This window comes from Myodes glareolus, chromosome 13 (assembly GCF_982192425.1).
Source record: "Myodes glareolus chromosome 13, mMyoGla1.1, whole genome shotgun sequence".
Lineage (NCBI taxonomy): Eukaryota > Metazoa > Chordata > Mammalia > Rodentia > Cricetidae > Myodes > Myodes glareolus.
The window spans coordinates 42,833,422-42,848,583 of record NC_142038.1 but is presented as its reverse complement, the minus strand read 5'-3'; the positions used below and the strand labels follow the sequence as shown (position 1 = coordinate 42,848,583).

Genomic DNA, 15,162 nt, shown 5'->3' with positions numbered 1-15,162 from the left:
GGTGTGGCAAGGAGGAAAAGCAAACATTTCTGGTGTGGGTTTTTAGGTACATAACTAGGGGAAGAATTCAAAGTCATATGAGGATAAAGACATATACAACCCTTTCACTGCCATTTGTATTTATTTTTTAAATTTATTTTATGTATGAATACTCTATCTGCATGTATGTATGACTTTAAGTCAGAAGGGGGGCACCAGATCCCACTAGAGATGATTGTAAGCCACTGTGGTTACTGGGAATTGACTCAGGGACCTTTGGAAGAGCAGCCAGTGCTCTTAACCACTGAACCATCTCTCCAGTCTTCCACTACTCATACTTTGCCTCCTTAACCTTGGATATCAGAAAAAGGATACAAACAGAACCTGGGATATGTCACAGCAGTTAGAAACCCATCCCTGGTGTTTTGTTCCTGAGCTGGGGTTGCCACAGCACGTCAGGGGTAGGTAGAGGACAGATATAACTTCTGGAGTGCCGGAGGCTGGGGCCACATCTGGCCTCTGGAGTTCAGAGGTCAGGAAGAATCTTGGTTCCCTAGCCCACATAGCACATGTGACAACCCTGCCGGGAGTTCCTTCAAGGAGGAGCTAGTTTATTTACATGACGAATACAGGTAGTGGGTAACTGTGCCATCTGCACAGATGTGATCTTCCTTTAAATCAGAGGCACAAATACATGTTTACGGTCAAGCAGCTCACAGAATATTCAAGCGAAACAGTCAGGACATTACATCCAATTTAAACATCTTAAGACTGAGTTGCCCTCTTGCTACGTGTTGTACTTATTTCCCAACTCACCATACCCTTTCACCGTCTCAAGTTTTAAAAAGTGCAATTCATTTTTAATGGAAATCACTAACTTGCCAATGTTCTCTCTCAGGCTCTTCGAAATCTACTATAATCATATCTTTGGGCTAAAAATCTCCTCTTTGCTCATGCATTTCCAACCCACAATCACTCTGTAGACCAGGATACAATTTTAAAACCTTAAGGTTCTAAATTAGAATATAAAATGTATTGTGTGATTCCAAGTTGGTGTAAAAATTTCCATGATTTTGCCCAGAAAGCAGATGCCCATCAGCACCCTCACTAAGAAGCCCCATCATTACGGCGACTCTCAGAGTTGGAACAAAATCCGTCCAAAGTCTCTTGTGAGCCAGAACTTCTCCAGGGAGAATTCAGAGCAGCTGCCTCTGAGATTCTTTCAATTATGGCTTCTGCGAATGCTGCGAACAAAGCAGCCTTTGTCCAGAAACGTAGGTACCAGGGGCTTCCCTCTCTGCAGAAGGATGCTCCCTGCCCACCACAGTGAGCTCCTCCGTAAGTCTCCCTGAACCAGAGGGCAGATGCAGGGAAATGAGTATTGTGTGCTGCAGACTCAGGAGCCAAATGAACCGATAAGCCAGGGAGGCAGAGTCCCTGACGGGCATCTTTAGGGAAAGAAAACTAACCAAAACTGAGTCTCTGGGCTCCAACTCCGCCTCTGCTCTCTACTGAATGTAACTGCTCTCCATTGGCAATCTTTTTACTCCTGACTTTCTCACCAGTAAATTGATGGGTCTTGTCTCTCTTCCCAGGGAAGTGATGCATCAAGCCTTGCCTTAGCAATCTGCTAAGAGGATAAGTGTCCCCACTGATATACAACTTGGGATAATCTCAGAATATTAACAGATTATCTAGAATACCATATAACCTTAGCTGTAATCCTTAGCCACATCCTTGAGTCTCAGCAGCACTAAAGGAGGCAGGAAGTCTGGAGGAGACCTGGTGAACAAGGGAGGCAGTAGGACATCAGACTGTTATCTTTCAGGACAGGGTGGCACCCACCTAGGACTCATTAATAAAACGTTTTACTCGACTGCTGATTCTATACCCTTAGCCATAAACTGAGGGTCACAACTCGCACCCTGTCTACTATGACTGGGATGGTTATGGGGATCAGAATCAGAAGGGGACAACAGACATGAAGGTAATTGGCTGGCATGGCGACTCACGGGGCTGCTTCAGCTCCAGCACGCCAAGGACACAGGCTAGACCGAGCGGAGCAGCTCTACCTGATGGTGGTGCCTTGCAGGCGGTCTATCTTCTTGTTGAGCTCTGCAATGATGCTGTGGAGTTCTGTGATACGCTCCTCATAGCGAAGGGTTGTGCGCTCCTGGACGTCTTCATGCTCTCTCATGAGGTGGGACTGCTCGCACTAGGACCGAGAACACAGGACAGAGGACGGACATGTGGATGTGCTGACGTACCTTTTGCAGGACGATGCTGCCTTTCATAGCTTCCAGCCATTGCTCTCGAGACTGGTATTCTCCAAATAAGACACTCACCTGCTCCAACCCCAAATTAACCCTTGTAGTAGCCCCAGTTAAAATTTACAGTGCCCTGGGAGGAGGCGCGGGGTTTTGCCTTTCTAATATTCCTTCATTCTGCCTCGCCCTCTGCAGAGTCCCTGTTGGCTCCTCGCCAAGACACAGACACGAGGTCATCAGATTCTGAATCTTGAGTAAATGCTCCTAAGTAATGCACCTACATTTGCAGAGCTGATTCATCCACAATCTTGAAGGGCTGTCCCTTAGTTCCTTCCACCAATCTGCTTCGTTTTTCATAGTGTGCTTCAGTTACTTTTCAACCCTAAACACTCAGTGGTATAAGGGGTGTTTTGGTGGGGGTGGGGGACTCGTTGATGCTATCCAATATCCTCCTCTTCCAAATTGTAAACTCCCAGAAGGCAGACACTAGATATTCCATTATTTAGCCCTCGTCACCTCCCCCACCCTGGTGGCATATGGCCCAGCTCACTGTGGGTGATCTGGAAGTGTTGTGAAATGAGTCAATGGCGATGCTTCATAGCCACGAAGGCTACTTTATAGAAATAATGACAAGAGAGGCCTCGAAGCTTCCCTGTGCCTAGGCGCTGATGGAGTGAAGAAGTGCGTGCTATTGGAAACACTCTTGCAGAGGGAATTTAAACCATAAGGAACCCGTCCCCCACGATTTCTCGCTACCCTCCTCAATTCCCCCTAGGCTGAAGCAGCTGATCTCATTTACATAACAAGGAAACATAGGAGGTGATGGAACAAGTGGCCAAGCTCTGGCCTTGTCTGCTACAAACTCAGCGGTTATTAATTTCCTGTCCAGCAGGGAAATTTTAATTTCACTTTCAACAAGGTTTTCCGAATGCCGAGAGCCATATGTGCTCTCCAGCCAGCTCTGCAGGTGTGCGTTTTCAGGCTTGTGACAGGGAAAGGGTAAAAAGGCTTCTTACCCACTATGGATGTCCTCCCCTTCCCTAAATCTGCCACATTTCCAATGGTATCACCCAGGGCAGGGACCTGGGGACCCACTGGACTCTGGAAACAAGTATCGGGCAAGCAAGGTTTCTGAATGTTCTATAATAAACCTTCTTAGGAGAGCTGTTGCAGAGGAACACTGATGCCAACTACTGTGCCCGGTGCTAACCTCCACACCAAATAAACTCCACTCACAGAGAAGCCTCTGGAGTCAGCGGGTCCAGAGGTAAGAGCAAGGCCACTTCTAAGGGGCTGGAGACATGGTTCATTGGTGCAGCACACTGTTTGGTACAGATGAGGCCCTGGGCTTAATCCTTAGCACCCAAGAGAGCCACGCCTAAACGGAAGCTTTCCAGCCTCTGTCGGTGCATTTTAGGACTTGTTCATTCACAATCCACTGATCTTTAGAGGTATGAGGAGTCCACAAAATAGTATGTCACCAGCTTTGGTGACTAAATCAGCAGCCTCTGTCTTTCTCTGTAGCCTCTACATGTAGACTACTGCTCCCTCCCCTCCCTTCCCGAGGGGCATCACAAGCTCTTGCGGCTGCTCTTTATTCTCACCCCCAAGCAGACTGTGTTGTCTTCATGTACCTATAGACCACACACTCCCATGAAGATCAAACTTAAAATGACGGCAGGACAATGCCAGTCTCTGCTCTGGACTCCGCCATGGCTGTGCTGACTTTCAACACTCAGTCCACTAGACACAGGTCTGTGTGGTGCTTCCCCCTCAACACACACACAATGAGCTTCCGCGCTCCCAGCTTCCCTCCCTTGTTCTTGCCATGACAGGCCACTACCACCACCTAGTCTGTCACCTCTTCCGCAGTGAAGGGAGACTCAGTGTTTAGATGAGGAAAGGGCAGGGAAGTGACTAAAAGCCGCCGACAACACAGGCGTCCTTGCAGAGTGCTCTGGCCTACCCTAAACAAAGATCCTGTGGGGATGGCTGGGTTTAGGAGACACCAGATGGATAGGGAGAGCATGACACATGGTGCTGAGCCACCTTTGCCCCTGGTTCCAGCTGAAGAATCTGCCTGGAGGGGTGCGCAGGAGTGAGAAACTATGGGAAGCTCAATCTCAGTCAGGGGCAGCACCTGCAGCTAAAGGGAGCACAGGCAGGGGAAACAACCCTTTTAGCTGAGGGCAAAGATGCTTGGCTCACTTCCCTCCATTTTCCCATACATATGTTTTTTTTTTTTCTAAAGCACTAGGAAGCCTCTTCAATTTAGCAGTTCCTTTCACAGGTATCAGACATCTCTAGGTTGCCCCAAATGTTTAAGAGATGACCTAGGGCCATGGGGGAAGGAACTGGAACAGGCACTTTGAAGGGAACTGTAGTCACTATAATCAAATGGACTCAAGGAATCCTGGGATTTTTTTGGAGAATAAGAAACACAACTCTAGCAGGTGGGGAGAAAAGGAGGGAGCCTGGTGCTTCAATCCCTATGCAGCACTGGCATCAAGGAATCTTCTAGGTGTTAAATCACTCAGTTCTCGATAATCTGCAGTGATTGATTATGAGTGAAAATGCAGAGATGCAGTCTCTGTTTTACCTCTGACTTTGTTTTCCATTTTATTTCTTAGTCTAGCCAAGGGTCTGCTTTAGCCTTCGAGAACCAGCTCTTTGTTTCTAGAGTCTTTCGTGTATTCTTGGGTTCCATTTCATTTCTTTCTATTTTGATTTTTCTTTCCTTCTACTAATTTTAGGTTTAGTTTGCTCTGACCTTTTTGAGCATCCTGAGTTTTTTGGAAGAAGTTTGATATTTCTCAAACAGTGAGAAGTTCGAGATTTCTCTTTTTAAAAATACAGGCATAAATTGTCATAAGCATTCCTTTTAACATTGTTTTCTAACAAGCTTTGTTATATTGCACATTCATTTTCATTTGTTTAAAAAACAAGTTTCAAATGTATTTTTTAAATGTTTCAGTTATTCATTTAACTATTTTTAGAACGCTGAGAGATCCACTCCAATCTTTATAAATCGGTTCACACAATCCTCTTTCAAACAGTGTCTCTGTCTCTCCCACAGTTAGTGTATGAGGGAACTCCACCTGGAAGATAAACATTGGCAACCCTACTGAGGCGGCCAGCAGGGCCTGCACCAACACTCTGTGTATTGCTGCCTCCCCTGCACAAAGTGCGGCTGTACTTCTCCTCCCCCTTGAAGCTAAGAGATGCCCTGTAACTTGTTTTAGCCAATGCGATGAGTGATTACATGCCATTTTGTCATTAAGAACTCTTGCAGGATTTACCACATGTCCTTCTCTGGGTCATGGTGACTAGCGACATTCCAGATGAGATAAACTTGGGTTTAGGTAAGGAAGTGCACACACACACACACACACACACACACACACACACACACACACCTCCATGAGCTCCTAGTAAGGTATTTGACATCTGGAATTGCTTTCTATTACTACATACCCTAACTGATCAAAAATCATTTTGCACATGGGAAAACAGACTCAAAATGAAATGACTGTTTTATTTACTGTAACCTAGGCAACATTAAAAACTGCTGAAACAAACAAACAAACAAACTTCTAATTCTGGTTGAGTCACCTGGTGATATCCATAACCTCCGTCCTTCTTCTTCTCCAAGCTTCTTATCATCACCAACAGATACCAGGAAATACTATGTCTGACTGTACCAAACAAGAGCTAGAAATCCAAGACATCTCCATCCTCGCCCTGAAGAGGACAGAAGCACCCAAGTGCGCACAGTGTGTGAAACCGGGGGAACGTCAGCAGCACCAGCGATGTGTCAATCATTCAGTGATTACTTACTTAAGCGGAGCTAGGGGTGACCAGAATTTCTCATGGCATCTCTACCTTTAGGTTATTGTTTTTCTTGCTTCATTGTACACAAATGCCTGCTACGTTCCCAATGAAAAAGGCAAGGGATAAGCTTGAAACAGCGTGCCTCTGCTTTTTTTGCCCTTTATTGCAGTAATTGCATCTCGGGCTCTCCCCCCTGTTTCTAAATTCAATTTCTGACTGATGTGACCAGTGTAACAAAGCCAGAAAGCCTGTGGCTGTGGCGCCTGGCCCGCGCATTTCTGGAGGTCAATATTACTGGGAGTCCAGATTTTCCCTGCAGCTACAGGCTTTCAGTGTGTGGTAAATATCAGAGGGTTTTGTTTTTCCTAGACTTTTTTTTAACCTGGCACTTAATACATATCCTGAACGCCCTTCCAAGGCCTTAACACTATCGTGATGGGAGTGAATGGAAACCCCTGTATCTAGCCATACACATTGATCAAGCTGCTTACGTAAAATAACGCTTAATATAAACAAACACCAGGGACATCGAGGTGGTCCAAAGAGGAAAGGTGTTTGTGGCTAAACCTGAGGATCGGAGTTCCATCCCTGGGAGCCAAGGACGGAAGTCCTGCAAGGTGCCCTCTGGCCTCCACACGTACACTGTGGCATGTGTGTATACAAACACATACACACATGCAAACAAAAACATGGTAAAAATGAAATAAAAACGAGCAAAAGCATCGTTTCAACTCCTGAGAATAAAATCCTTTAGGCACATCTCTGCTATCAATACAGCTCCAAATAAAGCCTTGAGACCTGTCTGGGACTGTGAGCTCGCTGGAAATGCCTGTGCAGTGTGGTGGCATGGAGGGGCTTTATGATTTGGCTAATGTCCTTCCCTGGGTTTTAGCTTACTCCACAGAGGCCACTGAGGTTTAATCATCGCATCCGTCTCGGCTGTCAGACCTGAGAGACTTATGGACGGGCTTCTTGAGAAACGCAATGCCGTCATTAAAGCGTTAACCCTCTCCGCCATCCTGGAGAGGGGGTCAGCACCTCTCCCGCTTAAAATATGGCAAGATGTGATGCTACTTTCTCAGGGTCACTCTAGGCTGGTCACAACTAAGAGCACTCAGGGCATTCCAATTCCAATCCTAAACTCTGCCACAGCTCTCCTTAGAGGAAAGGGTGGGGAGGGGCAAGCCGGCATAGGGGAGCCAAATCAAATGCCACAGAGGAGCTGGAGCCGGTGCTGAGGCAGTCATCCCGCCACCACAGAATGCTATTCCCGAAGAAGAAAGGACAGGGGAGCTAACAAAGAAAACGCCTGCAACTACACCTTCAACTCAGGAAAAGGATAAATAAATAAAAGTACATGAAAGGAAACACTCTCTCGACTCCAGTTCATTGGAACAGTAAGTTTTTTCTCCTGAAAGCCAGTGAGGCTTTCCAAAGGCTGAGAGCTTGGAGACCGGAAGTGCCTCATCCCCTGCTGATGGGAACACGGGTACCTGAGTATGTGCCAGTCTGTGCACCTGCTCAGTTTGGAAGAGCAGGGATGTGGCCCTTGTACTATGCTTGCAGTAGTCTGTTACACAGCAGCAGAAAATTAATACAAGTATTCCGTCTTCCTTATCTTGTTGGCGTTGTCTACCGACCCAGAATTTCACTGCCATCTGAGGGCTATTTCTAAAATTCGATCTAGGATCGATCGCACAGTCCTCATTTAGGAAACCTACTTTTATTCAACCAATTTCAGTGTTATCAATAATAATTGGACAGATACAGGATCTCTTCTGGTGTTCCCCAATGAACGTAAGCATCCCTTATTGTCTATAATTTTGTTTGATCATGGCACTATAATATTTGGAAATGGTGAAGCTTCCTCCAGGCCCAGAACAAATTGCATGCACATGTGCTTTGCAAGAGGCTGAGAAGGTTTCAAATATGCATCATGGACCCAGGCATGCAGCACGAGAGCACAGCACTGCCAACTCATTGTAGTCCGCTTTTCTAGATCAATCCATTTCTATAAGAAGATCAGGACAGGTAGGCTGATGTTTGCTTACATTCTCCTTTCTAGATCTTAGGGGTTTTATTTATTTGTTTTGTTTGTTTGTTTATTGTTATATTTTGGAAGGCACCTCTCTAGTGAAGTGTGCACAAGGTGACTTTTAAGACTGGTGTAAAATGCAAATAAAAAATGGCTTTAGGATGTGGATGGTATCATCCGGGTAAAAACTGCCATCAAGAGCTCTTATGTGAGAATGCTTAAACACAAATAAGCCCCAAAGGAGCTGAGCAACCCGGATAAAGCACCAGAAAGTTTTTTACTGTCTTCTTACTGAACAAACAGCTTTGTCTTTTCAAACATAAATTCTAATAAATATCATAATGGTCATGCTTTAAGGCCCAAGACTGTAGGGCTTGTGATCTGTAAGTTAAAATCATGTACAGTTTTCTCTGGGGAAAAAAAAAGCTAGAGAGGCAGAAGAGTGGTTAAAAGCTCCTGCCTGCATGTACACACACAGACACACAGACACACAGACACACACACAGAGGGAGAGAGCAAGAATGTGAGAGAGTAAACGGGGGGAGGGAGAGAGGGAGGGAGGGAGGAAGGGAGGAAGGAAAATGGGGAGTGGAATCTCACCAATAATAACCGTCAAAGTGATGGGCTTTGGATAAGTACAAGTTAGAAACCACAGTTATTTAATACCATTTTACTGTTATTTAACACAAAAGTAGCACTTCTGGTTTCAAAGAACTTGCTCTGACAAGACATTTAGAAAGTCTCAATTCACCAGAGATCACTGGAAATACCCTAATGTTGCTATTCTTTTGCAACCAAAGGGGTAATACTTTATGTAAAATTTTTATCTACATGCAAAAACCAAAACCAAAAAATGTCATACAGAGAATCCTGGAAGGGGGAAGCAGCGTTAGTGGCCTTGCTCAGCAGCTCATCTGACCTTGGGTTCGGAGCAGGTTTGTCTGCCTGGCTGTCTGTCAAAAGTGAAGGTTGCTGACCAAACCCAAGACCAACCTGAAGACCAACCAGTCTTCCTCTTTCGCTCTCCACCAGAGTCAAACCACTTGTGATCCTGAGACGTGAGACTTCCCTAAAACTTTCCAAGGCCTTCCAGAATGGTGTCTACGACAAAACCAAAAACGGTTTTTGTTTTCCCTAGCTGTAAATTTCTCTTCTACTGTTTCCTTTCTGACTACAAAAGTGATTTAATAGTGATAGGATACACTTGAAAAATAGCCGTGTAAAACTGGGTTGGTGGTAAGGCCTGTAATCCCAGGGTTTGAGACACTGAGGCAGGAGGATTGCCTCAAGATGGAGACCCACCTGGGCTATATATAGAGCACCATCCGTCTTAAAGAGACAAATAATCCTCCCCATCATAAATAATCTGTCACTGAAACGAAGCTGGGGCTTGAGCATGCTAAGCAAGCAGTCCACCTTTTTTAACCTTTTGAGACGAAGGGTCATTAAGTTGTCCAGGCTGGCCTTGAGCTCTCCCTGTATCGCAAACAGACACTGAATTTGTAATTCTCCCACCTCACCCTCCCAAGTAACTACGATTATAAGTCTGCACTACCCCAAGCCTGGCGAGCTGAACGTTTAAAATGGCTTTTTAAAACTAAGCTTGGTGGGTTTTTATTTCGTTTTAGTTTTTTAAAGTGCTTTGAATTAACACACTAAAAAAAAATAAACTGAGCATGTATTTATTTACACAACAGTTTAAAAACTGTGACTTAGTGTCCCTTTAAAAACAAGATCCAAGCAGATAGGAATGGACCCACGTCACTGCTAGATCAGATGGTGTCTGTGTTGACAAAAGCAGACTCAAGATTGAGTCTAGTAAGAGGAAAATTCCAATAGGTGTTCACAGGAAAAGCCTAAGAAAACAGGGAAACCCAGGAGGGCTGTGCTGATTGATGTCAGGGTGTGAGGCAGGAGAGGCCGAGGCAGTCTAGGCCCTGTGAACTGTAAACTGGTTGCAGAGTTCCCCTCTAGAGCAAGAAAAACCTCAGGGCAGCACCCAGACAGATCAGGATGGAGATGATAGAGGAAAAGAAAAGTTCCAGACATAAATGAAACTGAGGCACAGAGCCAGGAAGGTGGAGAAGGGGCTATCACACGTGCTCTGATCTGAAACCACCTTCATAAACCCCCATTCCGAAAAGTTCCAGGAGGAGGTGCAGAGATGACTGGGCAGTTACAGGTGTGAACGGCTCCTGCGAAAGAGCCCAGTTTGGTTCCCAGCACCTACACCAGGAAGCTTGGAACTGCCTGTAGCTCCAGCTCCAGGGGACATGACGCCCTCTGCTGGCCTGTGTGCGCACACACACAACACACACACACACTCAATTAAAAAAATGTTAAAAAGTCTTTAAAAGTAGGTAAATAAAGACCAAGGAGATTGGCCTTTCACATCACATCAAAGCAAAACCTAGCAAAACATTGAGGTCAAATTCTGTACAAGAAAAAAAAAAGGCAGTCCAATATTCTTTCCATTAATTGTAAAAATACTCTACGCAATGAATTAATGTTCCCCACACAATAGCCTGTTTTAAAATCAATGAAAGATCTAAAAAACAGGTGTGAGGCATAAATGCACACAATTCATAATCAGAAAAAGTCAGAAATGAGGTGATAGAGTGCAGTACAGAATTTGAAATAAAAATGCCGTTTTAGGAATGGGCACTAAGCTTATGCATAAAAGAGGAAGAGAAAACCACAGAGACAACATACATTTAAAAAGACATACAAGGGACTTAAGACAATGAAGTAACTAAAGATGGGCAAAGAGGAGACAATATACAAGCGATGGAGAAATCTAAACCAGAAAGTAAAACTAATAGTAAGTCACATAATTTATTAAAAACTTCCCCAGAATAGGAACTGGAGCGATGGCTCAGTTGTTAAGATCAGTCCGTGGACTGCGCTGCTAGAGATCGGGTGCTATTCCTAGCACCACACAGCAGCTCACAACCCTTTGTAATTCTAGTCCCAGGGGCTCCAGCGCTCTCTGCTGACCACCTCGGGAGCTGGGCCTGGACTTGGTGCACATACCGACATGCAGGCAAAACATCCACACTCATAATCAAAAGCCATTACTTCCTTAAAATAAAAAAAAACAAATATAATCAAAAGAGTACAGAGCAAACGTGATTGTCAAACAAAAGGAGGAAGACTAAATCTGGTAAAATTCTGCAAAGGGGGAAGGAAAAAGAATTGATTTAAAGGAAGGAAAGAAGAAGACGAAAGAACCCTGTGACTATCTAGAACAATGGTTCCCAGCCTTCCTAACGCTGCAACCCTTCCTCATGTTGTGGGACCCCCGACCACAAAATTATTTTTGTTCTACTTCCTAACTGTAATTTTGATACCATGACGATGCAAATATCTGATATGCAGGATATCTGATATGCAGGATATCTGATATGTGACCTTGAAGGGAGGGGGGTCACAACCCCCAGATTGAGAATCACTCCTCTAGATAAAGAACTTTGAGAATGTGAGGAAGGTGTGTCGTCGTCACATGTCACAGTAGCTTCCGGTGCCTGAGACAGCAAGACATCAGCACCTTCAAGGAGAAACAGATGAGCTATGGGCCTCAAGCCCAGCAGGACTCCCAGAAGGACAGGGGCAGACACACTGTTATCGGTACTCAAGAACTTTGGGGGGGGCTATTTCCATGAGTCTGCCCACAGGGATCTAACTATAAATTGGAAGACACTAATATTAAAAAAAAATCCTAGGGAATATTAGTTGCAAATGCCTAAATAACTTAAAGAGAAAGTAATTGAAGAATTTCTCAATAACTGTTAGCTATAGTGGGATCGCTATTCCAGGACTGTTTGTATGCAGTGGGGGATAAAGCAGATGAATGATTATGGAATATTCTAACATTCCTGTAGGTGAAACAAGTGGGATTTTAAAACAGGGCTCAAGCAAGCATCTGGCACAGTCTGAATTTGCAATGGAGGGACAAATACAAGGTCCATTAAATACATACATATGCACATTGGTTAATAAAAATAGTTTCCTGATTCTATCCACAAAAGAGGCACAATATAATGAGCAACCTAAAAGCATCAAGCATCACAAGTTCCCAGACAATGGTCTGGAAATACTGTCTGCTTGGAAAAACTGTGGTTGCTTTGAGAACGGCCACTTCTTGTTTTGGGGATATAAAATGTACTCTGGCTGTCTGGCCTGGCTATTCAGTACATGCATAAGACTCATGAAGAACCTGGGGCTCTACCTGGCTAAAAATAGTGCCACTGGAGCTTTTATAAGGAAAATAATTACAGCAGATTGAAATTCAAATATATTCAAATGCATAAATTCCTAATAATATTAAAAAGCAAGAGAACATTTTTCAGAGCATCACGATGAAATCAATGTGTCCTCCTGACAAAGGTTAAATAAATGGCAGGATTCAGGGGCTTGTTTTATGTTTCCCCTTTGAGGTGCATTATGTTTGAACAAACAGCAGGTGGGAAATTTCCCAGTAAAAGCAGTAACCTTGGGATAACTGAAAAGAATGTCATGTATTTTAAGTACTAATGAAGTAATACACTTAGGCCAGTGATTCTCAATCTGTGGGTCATGACCCCTTTGCAGGATTGAACAACCCTTTCTTAGGGGTTGCATGTCAGGTATTCTGCATATCAGATTATTTATATGAGGATTCATAACTAGCAAAATTACAGTTTTGAAGTAGCAGCAAAATAATTTTACGGTTGGGAGGTCACCACTACATGAGGAACCGTGGTAAAAGGTCCTAGCCTTAGAAAGGTTGAGAACCACCGGCCTAGATATTCCATATCAACAGTTGCTAACATCTAAGAAAGATCAGCAATGGGGCAGGACACTATGTGTTTGCTGGTGAAAGGATAGATCTCACAGCTTTATCAAGGGTGATGGACAGGAGTCTGATCCCACCTCTGGATGGCAGGACAGGCAGGATGGGTTGAACAACACCATGAGTGTTGCAGTCACCAACAGGTGTAGACAGCCAGGCGCAATGTGCACGCTTAAAAAAATCATCATTAAAAAGCAAACAAGGCATGGAGAAAAAGGCTTTCTAGCCTAAGTATTTAAAGGGAATACCTACTTTGTAAATGAGTGAGATTAAATCCGACAAAACATGATAGTATTCAGCTGTAAGGAAAAATGAAATCTGTAGGAAAATGGATGAACTGAAAAATTATATATTAATCAGCTCACCCCAATGTAGAAAGGAAAAAAAATCCACATGTTGTCCCTCAAATGCAGAGCCTAGTCTAAAACACAGGAAGATAAGTAAGGCAGGGACATGTGTGTGTGCATGTGTGCGTGTGTGTGAACATTCAAAAAGGAGACAGAACAGAGGGTAATATAATGTGGTAAGGAAGGACAGAATGCAGGCAAAAGGCACATCAATCATGAAAGCAGATATAAAAAGATTGCTTTCTAGTTTCAGCTCCATGTAGATTTTTCATGTAGTGGGATAAATGAATAAAAGCATAATTAATATTGGAGGAGTAAAACCTTGGGTTTTAAAAGGGCCAACCTAGCTAGATAGACGTTCACTGGAGTCTGGGATGGAGAAAGCGTTTGAGTGGCTGCCTTGCACAGCTGTATCCTGATTTCATGTGAATTCATTAGAACAGAGTGACTTTTTATTTTACTTTTTAAAAAAAAGATTAAACTCTTCCATTTCTGGATGCAAGCACGAGTGATAAACTTTAAAGAAGCAGAAATATTAGTAGAAAGAAAAGTCATTACAGAGGTGAGCTTTACAGGAAGGGGAGCGGAGCGATTAGACAGGGACAGAAGGAGGTGCTGAGTGGCTGGCAGATTGTTTCCTGACTTGTGTGTGCAGTGGGGGTGAGGATGCTATGAAGTGCATTTGTGTATTGGAGAATATTGTTTTAAGGTGTGGTTCTTTGGTTTGTGTTGCTTTGCTTAACTCTGTGAAGCTGTGTTACTGTTCCTGTCCAGGACACCTGAGGGTCCTAATAAAGAGCTGAATGGCCAATAGCGAGGGAAGAGCAAGGATTGGTGGGGCTGGCAGGTGGAGAGGATAAAGAGAAGGAGAAATGAGGAGGAGGAAGGAGCAATGAGAAAACAAGGGGAGGAGGATGTCAGGGCCCAGCCACCCAGCCACCCAGCCACCCACCAGCCATGAGGTAAGAGTAAGATACACAGAAGTAAGAAAAGAAAAAAATTCAGAGGCAAAAGGTAGATGGGATAATTTAAGTTAAGAAAAACTGGCTAAAAACAAACCAAGTTAAGGCCAGGCATTCCTAAAAATAAGCCTCCATGTGTGATTTATTTGGGAGCTGGGTAGTGCCCCCTTCCTGAAAGGCAAAAGAGTAAGAGCAAAAATAACCAACACGTGTGCCCAACGCCCAAGTGCTGAATTCTACTAGGCTTCCAATGTGACCATAGGAGGAGGTGGGGCTTAGGGGAAATGATTAAAGAGGGTGGAACCCTCAAGCACAGGATTCGTACCCTGATATATAGAGAAATGAGAGACAGCTTCATTCTCTCCACCATCTGCGGACCTAGACGGGGAGCTACCCTCACTATGAAGCAAACTGCCAGGTGCCATGAGGTCCAGCACCCATAACACAGAGATGCGTTAGCTGTTTAAGCCATCTAGTCTCTACTGGGGTTTGTTTTTCTTTCTTTTGTTTTTAGCAGCCCACCTAGAACCTGTGCTCACTAAATCCACATTTGTATTGTTGAAATTTACACACACACACACACACACACACACACACACACACGAACACAAAACACACACACACTTAATGTTAAACAAAGAAGTCAGACAAACAAACACCCATCCAGGTCCCTTACCTGCGCCTTGGCCAACTTCTTTTCCAGAAGATCTCGTTCCCGCTCTGTTTGCTGTAGACGTTTATTCAGCTCTACTATGTCTCCCTTGAGTGATGCCAGGGCTGCCAAGTGGAGCTGTGGGTGGCAGAAGGAAAGGGAGCCATGGTTAGACAAGCTCATTTCCTTCCCTTCCTTCCTTCAATTAGAATAGCTATGTAGGGAAAAAAAATCTATTACCAAAAAGGGGACTCTTCT

At 44.2% G+C, this 15,162-nt stretch overlaps 1 protein-coding gene across 3 annotated transcripts in view; it reads right to left on the bottom strand.

The window, feature by feature from the left end:
* Mcc (MCC regulator of Wnt signaling pathway) overlaps positions 1-15,162 on the bottom strand; it is a 378,705-nt gene that overhangs the window by 83,747 nt on the left and 279,796 nt on the right. For all 3 annotated transcript variants that reach the window (XM_087896076.1, XM_087896075.1, XM_087896074.1), the window contains 2 exons: positions 14,929-15,042; positions 2,052-2,194 (listed from right to left, as the gene is read on the bottom strand). In XM_087896076.1, coding sequence (XP_087752202.1) covers positions 2,052-2,194; positions 14,929-15,042 — 257 coding nt within the window. The remainder of the gene's footprint in view (positions 1-2,051; positions 2,195-14,928; positions 15,043-15,162) is intronic.